The sequence below is a fragment of the Dicentrarchus labrax genome, unplaced genomic scaffold (assembly GCF_905237075.1).
Source record: "Dicentrarchus labrax unplaced genomic scaffold, dlabrax2021, whole genome shotgun sequence".
NCBI classification, from domain to species: domain Eukaryota; kingdom Metazoa; phylum Chordata; class Actinopteri; family Moronidae; genus Dicentrarchus; species Dicentrarchus labrax.
Genome location: NW_026136705.1, coordinates 6,126,859 through 6,139,814, shown reverse-complemented (window position 1 = coordinate 6,139,814; position 12,956 = coordinate 6,126,859). Strand labels below are relative to the sequence as shown.

At 41.1% G+C, this 12,956-nt stretch overlaps 1 protein-coding gene across 1 annotated transcript; it reads right to left on the bottom strand.

Annotated features, from left to right (window-relative positions):
* Positions 1 to 1,482: 1,482 nt before the first annotated feature.
* On the bottom strand, positions 1,483 to 11,503 carry vps11 (VPS11 core subunit of CORVET and HOPS complexes). The gene is made up of 16 exons (XM_051401508.1): positions 11,315 to 11,503; positions 10,077 to 10,225; positions 9,860 to 9,995; positions 9,615 to 9,778; positions 8,892 to 9,139; positions 7,239 to 7,440; positions 6,931 to 7,082; positions 6,648 to 6,834; positions 6,319 to 6,462; positions 5,534 to 5,731; positions 5,208 to 5,369; positions 4,926 to 5,059; positions 3,861 to 4,063; positions 3,524 to 3,695; positions 3,091 to 3,313; positions 1,483 to 2,029 (listed from the first exon to the last, which is right to left on the bottom strand). The coding sequence occupies exons 1-16, from the start codon at positions 11,454 to 11,456 to the stop codon at positions 1,865 to 1,867; spliced, it is 2,781 nt and encodes a 926-aa protein (XP_051257468.1). The 5' UTR covers positions 11,457 to 11,503; the 3' UTR covers positions 1,483 to 1,864.
* Positions 11,504 to 12,956: the final 1,453 nt, after the last annotated feature.

Sequence of the window (12,956 nt, the reverse complement as noted above, 5' to 3'; positions counted from 1 at the left end):
TACAGCTAAACTATTTTTAAAAGGATAGTGTGTCCCATTAATGTAAGCTACGTGCTTTTGTTTTGAAGGAAAGACCCCCCTTGCTTCCGGTAATTATCTTCTGTTGTCTTGACTCCTGGTGCGACAACCAGCGTTGACCCTCCAACACAGAGCCCGCCCACCTCGCTCCACGCACTACCCCGTGATTGGTCCACGTGAAGTGAGTGACTTCGAAAAACGATTTCTGGCTGTATCCAATTGGTCCACGTCCGGATAGTGGGCGTAAATTGAATGACGACATTTCCAGGTGAAGTAAACCACATGCAACCTTAAGAATAATTGATTTAGTTAATTATTTATTTGCTCAATTTATTTATTTTGAGTGAGCTCAAGATAACTTTCATAAATATTTATTAATTTAATTTCCTAAATGTGTTTTCAGTGTAAAGGATGACTTGTGCATAGGTCTGCTGCAATACTGTAGCAAAATATGTTAAAACAGTATTTACAAATAGAGATATATTTACTTTGTTAAAGCTGTAAGTAGAAATCCACTTAAAAATATCTTATTTGCAGTAAACTTAAAATGAATCAAATGAGATTCAAATTCATTTTGCAAAGCTCAAGAGAAGCCTCTCTGGATGTGACTGATAATAGAGGATTATTACAGTTGGTTCAGAATAAAGCAGCATGTGTAACTCTTTCTTGTGGGATGAGAACAAACATTTTGAGAATGCATGAATGTCTCTCTTGGCTTGAAGTGAAAAATAAATTACTGTAGTCACTGATGGTTTTTATAGGAATATCATAACAACAAAGACTCCATTTATGTTCTACAAAAGACTATCCTTTAGCATGGACACAGTTATTTTACAAGTTGTTTTACTTTACCAAAATCCAGTGCAACTCAGTTCCTAATCATATTATTCAACAAAATAATATATATGGTTTTTAAAAAATACTAAAAGAGCACTATTTAAAAGGAAACTAAGTAATTAATAAATACTCTTTGGTGTGAGAAGGTCTCAGGGGCGATCTGGTGAAATGTTGATAGTTATGTTAGATGATGAGGATATTTTTGTTAATTTATGATAAATTCCGTCGGAGCCAGTTTTTGTTTTTGTGTTTATCTATAGAGTGTGTTAACTATAATTGTCTTATCTACAGTAGCCTATATGTGCGTAACAATGTGTTGTGTCGTTGTATTGTGATGAATAATGTGTATATTTGTATTGTCACCATATGAACTGTGTGCACCCCAGGAAGAATAGCGACTGTTATACAGAAGCTAATGGGGATCCACCCACTCCAAGAATGAATACAGGTACTTTAGACAGATGCACATAATAATCTACTCGCTCATCACTAATTATATGGTAATATAATATATGATGTCATAATATAACCAGTTATGTGTATTTTAAAAAGGGCCACCCGCAGATGAGACAAACTGCAAAACCCATAAAGGCCAGAAAAAAGGCTACATCAAGAAGATGCACTTAATAATGACTTCATTCACAATTTTAATCAAGTTCAAATGACAGACAATAATTATAATAATAATTTGACAGATGGTTGAACTATTTTTGATATGTGCAAGGTTACACAATCAGTACAAGCAAACACACCGAAGCAACATTCTCTGAGGTGTTAAATAAGCAAGCTTTTAGGACGCAGTACTACATGTTTTAAACTAAAGTTCATTTATACAGTCCCCAGTGAATCATGACTCTGACTAGGAACACCATTATGCAAACAGGTCCATCACAGGTACTAGCGGGCAGCTGCATTTGCTGCAAAATAAAGTGGCATCCCGTGCAGTGAGAGGCAGCGCTGATGTGAAGCTGGACGGCTGCTCAGGCAGGATTCAGACGAGCTGAGGTTTCTAGCAGTTTCTCTTGGTGTGGATGAGGAGGTCTCTCTGCAGGTTGACTTCTAGGCTCCCGACAGTTTTGCTGCCAGGTGGATCAGTGACCAGAGTCAGTTTGTTAAAAACTCCTCGGCCAAAATAGTCAGCCACAACAGAGAAACCATCATTGGAGGTGCGTAACTGTAAACCACAGAAAAGACAGGAAAAGTTGCATTTACTCAAACATTCCTGTGGCGCCCTGAAAGGACGTCACTCTGTTAAATGCCTGTCAACTCATTTCACCTCCTCCGCTCGCATTTTGGATGGGAAGAGCTAAGATGCAAGGAGAGGAGGCAAGGAAAGGAATCAAATATGTACAAAAACTGAGAAATAAGAAAGGCCGCTTTTATCAACAATTGGTTTCCTTACAACAATATAAAAGGGGATTTCAATGAACTTATTTATCGAGATAAGGAAAAAAGAATCTCTAGAATCTGCACCCTACAGTGCATTAAGAGATGTTTCTGGTGGAGTGGTATGTCCACCTGCTCAGCCTGTTAATCTGAATTTAAAATCAATTACAAACCAGTTTGCAGTCTCTTCTTTGTGGATATGACACCCTGCTTCTCCGTTCTCCATATGCCTGCCCTCAAACACTTTGCTTAACTTTATAGATATAATTTGGATTGGGATGGTAAAAATGAGACAGAATATATTAAACAGAACGTGGTGCTGTGATACTGTTGCACCAAGCACAGACACAGACTGTGATTTTATGCTCTTACATTAATCTATGCAGCTGGCTGTCTGTGCAGGCTCTCACAGGCATAACCGCAACCTGAATGCTTTATTTACGCCTCACGTCTACTTTTTGGACAATACCTAGATGCCCAATAAAAAGACACTGAATAAATATATTTATCCACATTTTGCGACCTAAGCAGAGTGCGCTGCTCTCTAGACTAAGCTAACTCCCATTTTTCCCATCAAGCCATGGCCTAGTGCTGGCTGTGTGGTTTTAATGTCCATAATGCTATTTTGTTGGTGTTTGTGTCTGTTCAGAACATTCTGGTTTACAGTGGCAACTGGCATTTTTGTGCTGGTTTAGTTTTAACCATTATCGAGGTGGCTGTTAAATTTCTTCCAGCCATCTCAAGCAGCCATGATTGTGCAATATGAAAACTAAAATGACCGCCCAACTCGCAACGTGATTGACTGATCTCGTTTTTGGTGACCTTCCTTCTAGTAAAAGCTATTTTTACCTGTCTGTTGAAGTGGTCATGCAGGTCGCGTTTCTGGTCCTGTGCACGCAGCATGTCCATGACTTTGCGGTTCTCTGGAGTGCAAGTTGGGCACTCTGCCTCACTCTCTGCGTAGCTTTCGAAACAGTGTTGGTGGAAGGAGTGGCTGCACAGGAAATGAACAGACGGCAGCTCCAGGGGGCTGTTGCACATGTTACACTTGGTCTTCTGGAATATCTTGGCACTGTGGGGAAAATTATTGGGATAAAGATTGACACTGATATTGGGCAATCTGTGACTCCTGCGGGTTACATCAGCCCAAAGGTGTCTAGGCCTCACCCGTGGCTGTAACTGACAGAAGCAACCATAAAAGTTACAGAATTGCAGTAAGAAACTGGTAGAACTGGCAGCATCTATCCATAAAAACAAGACTTCTCTCCTTCATGTGACCCACCTCGTTTTAAGCTCCTGGATCTCTGAGCGGAGGTGAGCAGTTTCTTCGCGGTACTGGTGGATTTTGCGTTCGTCGTCCTCTATCTGCTGGCTCTCCCTCTGCAGCTTGTTGATGAGGTAGTCCTTGATGACGGAGAGAGTGGCTGTAGAGTTGTGTGCCAATGTCTGCACCACTGCAGCAGATCAGGAAAAGATAATCACAAATGTAATGTAATCTGAACCTTCTCAATCTCCATCTGAATTGATTCTAATGCTGATTGTGTTTGTTTTCAATCATTTGGATCCAAATCCAACAAAAACCATGCATGAAGTGTGAAATAAAATGTCCACCAGCTTACCGAGTAATGGAGGCATCAGGTTGTTTTGGTCAATGTGATGTAGGACCTCACTGATGTAGGCCTTGCAGTCTTCTTCTTTTCTGGCAAAGTATCCCAGTGCCTGCTCCCAAAGGCAACCCTCTTGGTCCCCGAAGCGCTTGCAGGCCTCTATCACTTTTCCGTACTCCTCATTCTGCATGTGGTAGTGCATTATCTGCTGGTACCTGAACACAAATGCAAACCATATCCAGTTTATTCAATTGTTACTGATGTTGGATCAAATTCATTAGCTCAACAGGCAACAACACTGAAATATATATCTCTCACATTCATCACCACAGGTGGTCTGATAAATAAATTAGATTCAGACTTGATTTGACAAACCATCATTTGTTCACTAGTTATTACCAATAAAGGTTGCACTGCTGTGAGTGCTAATAATCATCTGATCAATCATTATTAATTATAATGGATGGCAACATTGACTTCATTTAAAACATTTATCACAGTTCTGTGTGTTTGATTACCGGGGATGGTTGTAGAACTCATCATTGTGACCACACTCAGGAATTTATATGCCTTGAAACTGAGCTTGGTAAATCAGATGAGTGGTTCCCAACATTTTTCCTTAAGGAACCCCTTTTTTTGTCATTGATTAGTGACTAAGTACCACATTTTATGGATATTTAATTTTAGGCTTTTTTTTTTTTACAAATTCAGTGTTCATGCTTTAATGCAATTCATGAGCTCTTTGGTTGTTTTAAATGCATATTTCTCCTAATGCAGGGCAAGACTGTTTATCAGAGAGTGAAGGCTATGTAAATATAGCTTGTGTCTTTTAAAAAGGTTTGCAAGTTTAGATCTTAAATAATAAGCTAAATTTTAAAAATAACAATTTCATTTAGTTTTCTTCACAGAAATCAATAAAGTGCCACACACACACACACACACACACACACACACATATATATGTTTGTGTGTGTGTGTGTTATGATATATATTAATATGTGTTTTTGGAAACATATTCATGATCTCTATTAACTGGCTTCATACATATTCAGACATTGCTGCGTCTCCCTCACTTACAGTTTACCCTTCTCATAAAGGTAGAGGACACCTTCTTTGAAGTTGTGCATCTGGCAGAGGACCAGGGCCTTATCAAACACAGTGTTGTCACTCCTCAATAGCGACACAGCTTCTCCCTGCAGGACCTTTTTTCTCTGCCAAAACATGTGCATTAAAAAAGTTAATTTATTCCTTCTTAAACAAAATGTCTGCTCCTTTCTAAAGAGACATAGTCACTCAGCAATCTGTATCATAAATGTATTCTGCAAGGTTTCGTGGCTAATCTGCATGTTTTGGACTGACCCCAGGGTCCTGTTCGTGTGCCCAGTCTTGCAGCCGGAGCTCCAGCAGTGTGTCATACACACCCTGAGGAGAACGGGGGTCCACCTCAATCATGTGCTCCAGGAAGGCTTTCAGTTCCCGAGGGTTGTTGGCAAAAATTGGGATAAATTCCTCAGAATTGGCCTTCAACCAAAACAAATATAAACAGCTGTTCACAAGAAATATTAATCTTCATGTCTTACATATGATTACTTTGGTCATTTCAGGACCACAGTGGTATTCCAGCAATCCTGACAAAAATAAAGTAGTCTCAAACACAACAAAGATCAAAAGCGCTGCAGGCTGACCTTGTTGATCCGACCCCTATCCAGGCTGTCTTTCTCAGCAGCATCTCCGCTGGGTTGGTAGTTGGTGCATAAGCCCTTCAGGAGTAGCGTGGTACCTTCGGGAACGTGGTGCATCAGCGTCTTGCCGTAACGCTTCATGTTGCTCTCAGCTTGTTCGAAAGGCAGACGTCCGATGTAACGCAGCCCTTCCTGATAGTTCTGGGTTTTTGGAAGGAAACACAGGAAAGCCCTTTTCACATGTGGAAGACGCAACATTGCTGCCTTCATCAATTCAATTTAAAAGTGATAGATGTTTTTCATTGAGACAGGTCTTTATAATCATGTTCCTTATGGCCTCATTCACGGGGGGGGGGTCGAACCAATGGCTGCTGCAACAAGGACTCAGCCTTGGTACAAAAGTTTTAAAATCTAAAAAACTGATTTTTTGAAATCGGGTTTTATCACACATGAGGAGAAACTTCACAGATTATTTTCTCTTCAATGTCAAACAGGCACACACTACAAGATTTGGCAGTTGGGACCCCCACTTGGGGCTGCCAAAGGTTCACAAGGGGTCGCAAGGCCTTCTTGATTTTAAAGGGTGTAAGAAAACTTTAAAAATATACACAGTAGGCCTTTATCTCAGCACTGAATTGAAGATGAACCTGTCTGAATATCAGGTCAACCACAGTAAATATTTACTCACTTTAGCCTGTCAAGGACATACAAGAGACAACAGCCCCAAGAGATCATCTAAACACAATCTGCCTAGCAGGGGTTTGTAAATCAACATGCATGCTTTTTACCTTGAGGTCTTCCAGCTGGATCTTCAGGTACCACTCATGGTGCATGTGTTTCTCAGCCAGGAAAACAGCGTGACTATGGTAGCCGGCCTGCCGAAGAACCTTGATGGCAATCTCAACATCAAAGTGGACCTCACTTTCACTGCTCTGTTGAAATACAGTGTGGGAGGACAATGGCAGCCATTAGCGAGCTGTTCATTCGTAAAGTAGGCTTTAAATGATGTGGTGTTGTGCTGTTAATGAGAACCATCTGTTCTTTGATGGAAACCCCTGTAGGAGTTCCTTCACCTTTTCCATTTATATTTATCACCAAAACCTACACCCTCAGTCACCTTAATGAACTCCTCCAGCTTGGAGCTGTCCTTCAGCTTGGTGTAACAGTTGAGCAGCAGTGTGGTGTGGTCTGCGTTGGCCAGTGACTGCCTGTGCAGAGCCTGCAGATATGCTGTCAGGTTGTGGATCCTCTGAGCGTCCAGGAACTTCCTGATGACGTATGATGGCTCCAGTTTCCCAATGGTGCTGAGGGAAAACAGGGACATTTTCTGGGTGGTGTAATAGTGAACCAAATGCTCAAAGAGAGTTTAAGGCCTGGCAAATGTTAAATGATGTAATTACCGAATGTACTGCTGGATGGCGCCGTCATGGTCCCCCTTAAGGTAAAGGTGATCGCCATACTGTCTGAAGATCTCTGACAGTCCGTCACTGTCCAGGTGCTGGCTCTTAGCCAGGTTTATGGCCATCACAAACAAGTTCTTTTTAAACAGCATCTTAAAAAACAAACAAGGAGGTGACAACCCTGCTAGATGATCCACAGTAATGTTGGTCAGTGAACAGGTTCATGGGAGCCAACTCTTCATTACTGTTCCTTAAACAAGTTATGACTCATCAGTTAAAGAAGGTGGTACCCTCTAGTCTGGACTCACCTCCAGTTTGGTCTGTGTGTCTTTCTCCTGAAGAACAACCATTTTTCCATCTCTGGTCAGGATGTAGAAGGAGCCCCACTCTGCCACAACGTCAATGACATCATCAAAGGAGGCACTGTAGGCGATGAACTTGTTGTCCAGATCATAGATGGTCAGAAGCTGTTTGTCTGATGGAGAGCTCTCCCTGCTGCCAAACTCTGTCCTGGGTAGAAAGGTAATGCTGTCAACAGTCTCAGAAACATGTGAACATCTTATTCATTGCACTTAAGATAAATATTTTTCAAGCATGTCTGCACCCCAGAATGTGACACACAGCGCGTCGTTTTCAAGACAGTGTTGAACAATAAACCTAGCATTTGGCTGGACTATGCGCGGTCCATGTGCTTGTGAGGATGATCCTGAGTACTAAAATAATGAGGTAAAAAGTAATCCCTGTGAGTAAAAAGTCAGACTGCTCTGACTGCAATGTTTCCAACATCTTTTTATACTTTCTGATTATTTGTTTCAGGCAGAGCACAGCTGAGCACACCCACAAAGTACAGGGACCTGCTCAGTCTAAGTTTTCCAATGGTTCTGCTCAGGAGTCAGGACCAACCCTTCATTTTTTTGTATGCAGAAAGAATTCTTTGTGGTTGTGAGAGAAGGTTACACATTTTCTGTTTTTTTCTCTGATGTCTTGCAGCTTCTCTGCCTCAGGGATTTACGGAGTCTACTGATGGATATTTACTTGTAGCTGCTCGAGGCACTAGCATTCTGAGCGCTCAAAAGCTGCTGTACTAGAGATGTAACGTTAAGTCCCAGTCCAGGAGTCAACTAATAGGACGGCTGAGTTAGCTGCATGGCTAACCAGATAACAACAGCAGCTAGTTAGCAGCTAAAGTAACTAAGCAATAACAACAAGTAGCTAAGGCTAAATTTCCACCAGGACTCCATAAATAACTCAAAGTTGAAGCTGAGCAGCCAGATGACATCAGAGGGAAGACCAGAAATATGATCCAGTTTCAGTGAAATCAGTTAATACAGTTAAAAAAGTTGTGTGCTTTCGTACAGTAATCAGTGTCCCCAGAAACACTCCACTCTGGTGTGTTTGCCAATCAGAAGAAAATGGGCTTTTATGGAGGGTTCAAATCAAGTAGAATTACATTTTACAGAAAATGTATCCTCTAGAAAGTTAAAGTGTTAATTACACATACAATTAACGTCACTGTGAATGCATTTATCACAGTAAAAAGAATTTTGGACAGCTCTGGAAAATATACACCCAATGTTGAAAAGACACGTGTGTATGTGTCACACACTTTTAAACAAAATATGCAGCTAGGTTAACATAGGTGATCTGAGTGAGGGACAACATTTTCCAGGGCAACACAGATTATTTCCAGGATATTTGGTCATTTTAATCAATTTCCATGTGTTTTTAAGACTGGAAAACTAGTCTCTAAATTTCTAGCTTTTCCAGGACGTGTGGGAACCCTGAAATAGGTAGGAACTTAATTTGATGGTAAGCGCCTTAAGAAGCTCCAAATCCCACAAATACTAAATACCCCCCTTTATCTGTGGAATGTGTTTCTGTACATATTTTACTTTGAATCATTTTTTTTATTTCAACAATGATCAACACGCCTTCATTTACTCACTGAGTGCTGTCCTTACTTGTTTGGTGACTTTGCTTCCCTGATGAGTAAAAACAGATACCCACGGTGCCAGTGGGCCAGCAGCTTATGTCCATCAAAGGCAAAGCAGGGCCCTCGCTCATCAGGCTGGTACAGGTACACGCATTCATCACCAGCCACAATGAACTGGGAATCCTGGGAGGGATCAGCCAGGGAGGAGCAGCGTAGAGCACATCCGTGTGTATCCAGCTCCACTTTAGGATACTCCTTGATGGACAGGGTGTAGCACTGAGCAAGCAGAGACAAGAAGGGAGTGAACAGAACATCAGAATAGATCTGCAACAATTAAATTAATTAAAAACACATAATACTATCAAATACTTAAAGTATGAGATCACTAAAATGTAATTTAAAGTTTTGCATTTCCTGTGATATTTTGTTTCAATATCAGCCTCGTTTATTAATGTGCGCATATATCCACGTAAGATAGTGAGCGGAGGTACAATGAATGGTTCAAAAACTGTTAAATATGAAGATTTCTTGCATTCCTCCGTTTTATATCAAATTAAATGAAATATCTTTGGTCAAGTTAAATGTCTTGTTTTTTCAGTCCAAAACGACTGAAGAAACAAGACATTTTACTTTGACTTTGATAAACTAGGATGGACATTTTTCGCCATTTAAGGAAATAATCATTACATTAATGAATAATGAAAATAATAGTTATTTGCAGCACTAGTGTTCTGGGAGTCACCAGACTTACATGGACTTTCTCCAGAGTGGCCACAAACAGATGGGTGACCTTTGCCACTTGGCGGAAAGCGAGGCCAGTGACTGGGCTGGTTCCCTCGTGCAGAGTCAGAGTTTTACTGTGACGATCTCTGGTGATGTCACCTTTCGTCAACACCACGCTGCCGTCTGTGAAGCCTGTCAAAAGACACAGCATCCATTACAGACTGGGAAGAATGGGTGAATGGGCAGAAAGCAGAACCTTTCTTTGCGTCTTACCAATGGCCATGAAGTTGAGGTTTTCATGCACACTGAGGCAAGACACTTCAGTTGGTTTGTTGCCAGGAATTGCAGGGAAAATCCTTGTGCAGAGAGGATTTCCACTGTCTCTCTTGTCGAGGTTCCAGACCTTCACCTGAAAAATTGGTTTAGTGGTCCATTAAAAACACTGACATAGTTCTGTGCTTTTGGCTTCTCTGGAGGACCGCACACTTACTAGAGGGTTTATTCCGTGTTCATCCTGCCCCACCGACACAAGGATGCTGTGCTGCTTCAGCTGGTAGAGATGTGTTACCCGCAACTTGTAGGCCTGAAAAGATGCCAACTGCAGGGAGCGAGTCAAAAGCCATATCTTGCCCTCCATATGTAACATTATGGAGGTTAAGGACAATTAAAGTACAGTTGTAGTAAGAGATGCAGGGCATGTATGCCATGTGTGGCATTTCAAGAGGGGTCATTCCTGTAGCTATCAAAGCTAGACTGTCCATCACTGAACACTTAACAGTTAAAATGAATTCCTTTCTATTCGAACCCTATAAACCAATTATATAATGTAGTATTTGTGGAAGGCAGTGTAATACACTCCATACACTTGTTCGGTCATTAGGCTCGACTAAAATCTTGGACAGCTTATCAAAAACCACTGGAAAACAGTGTAGTGCATGAGACAGTCCAGCTCATAGCTCATAATAGTATTTGCAAGAATCCACCAGGCCAGAATGAAAACAACCAATCAGAGCAGAGAAGAAGACGTTCATTGTTGAGTCTCATTCCCACCTTATCAAATATGGGTGCTGGGAATGAGACTCAAGCCACCAGCCCAAAACTGATTGGTTGTTTTCATTTGGGCCCCAAATACCACTAGGAGCACTAGGAGGAGCCAGAGGAACCAGATTTTTTTCACAGATTATCTGTTTTATGTACTACACTCAGGATAGAGTGAAAGCTTCAGCAAATATGACAAAGTTATTTTATAAGAATGACCTACTGCAGCTTTAAACCGGATCAGGCGCGCTGCTGTCGCCTGCCAGTTAAGGCAGTTTGATAAGTTAACTGTAGGGGTATCAACAGTCGTCATTTAGTGTATTGCTGTTCAATGTATAGAATGTGATTCGGCCGAAATGCAAAGCAGCTCCCGAGGACACATACAATCTAACGTACAGTCAGTTTTATCACGTGTTCTTTGCCGAGCAGCGAGTTAATACTTAATTTGAATGTTTTTAAACAGAGTTTGGTGTGACGCTGTTTCAAACACCAGGAAACGGAGCACAGCCTGGCTCTACAGTTTAGTCTTTAGCTCTTTTCTTCAGTTCACTGTTAATACAGTTTGAGACACCTACCAAATTACCTCGGTTTGAAGTTTGCTTTCACATTTGCTGATTCGGGGCTAGCATCAGCTGTCAATAACATTAGCTGTGCTAGCTAGCTAATCAACACAGTGCTGTTAAAGGATATCTCCCAGAACAATGTGACCCCGGCCGGAGTCACACGCCGATATTCCGCTTGGAAGGGCAAAGTTTTTCCCATTATCCACAGGATCCTTCACCGTGTCTTTATCAAAGAAGACGAATTTTCTCCACTGTAAGAACGCTGCCATTTTGTTAGCGTTAGCACAGTAGCGTTTAACAGGGCGTTGTCATGTGACACAAAAGTCACGTGAGCGAACCGGTGTTCCGACGCTTCCGAAAAATGCTTCAACTACCTTCATTTACAGTTGTGTAACGTTATATCATAAAGGTTTAACTCCCAGTATTAGAGCATCTGGATGTATGTTTTTTATTACAAACAAAACAGTGCTATTTAAGTGTACAGTTAGAATATAGAGAGAATGTTTGGATTTACTTCATTTGAACATTTATACGACGGAGTATTAGGGCCAGACTAAGAAAAACAAATTATTTTAGAATAAAGTCGTAATAATACCAGAATAATGTAATCGTTTTAATGAGAAAAAAGCTTCGATAGAGTTATCAAGATCTGACGTGACCGGCTCAACCAATCAGCAGCCTCAGCCTGAGCCCAGCAGCCGCTGTTTGTCTCAGTCCTACCGTACAGTCAACAGGTAAACTAACGGATTGATCATTCCGTCGTTAAACAGTTTTGCTGGCTGAGCCAACAGGCTGACAGTTCTCACAAAATTACGACTTTATTCTCGCAATATTATGACTTTATTCTTGTAATCCCCCCCAAAAAAAAAGAAATGTTTTTTTCTCTTAGTATGGCCCTAATAATACTCCGTCGTACATTTTAAAAAGGTTCAGTGTGTAACATTTAGGAGGATCTATTGGCAGAAATGGAATATAATATTCACTGGTATGTTTTCATTAGTGTATAATCACCTGAATATAGGAATCATTCTGTATACATTACCTTACAATGAGCTATTTTGCTTTTTTTTTATGTACAGACGCTATGGGTCGCCTTCCATGGAGTCCGCCATGTTTCTACAGTAGCCCAGAACAGACAAACCAAACACTGGCTCTAGATAGGGGCCATGGGGCCTTGAGGTTTTTTTGTGACTTTCGTGGCACCTGTAGAGTCTCCTACACAGTTCACAGCCAATTGTCAGTCCCAGGTCATTAAATGCATACGTGAGTAGAAAGTGGGAGACTTGTGGGTACCCATAGAACCCGTTTTCATTTATATCTTGAGGTCAGGATTCAAGGAATCCCTTTGGAGCAGAGATGTTAGTTTAGTTTAGCCTAACTTAACATTATTTACCCTTTTGACAAGCTAGCATGACAGGGTTGGTACCAATGGAGGCATTTATGTCATCTAGTCTGCTCCAGCCTCTGAAAGAGTCTGAGTGGAATAGGTAAGGGTAATGGGGTGGCAATCAGATTTCAGCGGTGCCCAGATCCCCTTTCTGGAAACACCCCTGGTGGTGTTCAGTTACTTGTAATCTTATGGGGCTTCAACTGTGAGAGAAGAAGCATATATTTTTATTGTCTAACCTGAGTATGAATTCACCTCAAAAAATATGTTTTTCTTCTTGTTGCTACAGTTGGATGTAGAATCTATGAAATTGGTAAATGTTATCCATTTCTAAAGTTTTGCTGCTGGACACAAGATGTCTCCTACTTCACTGTAAAGTCCA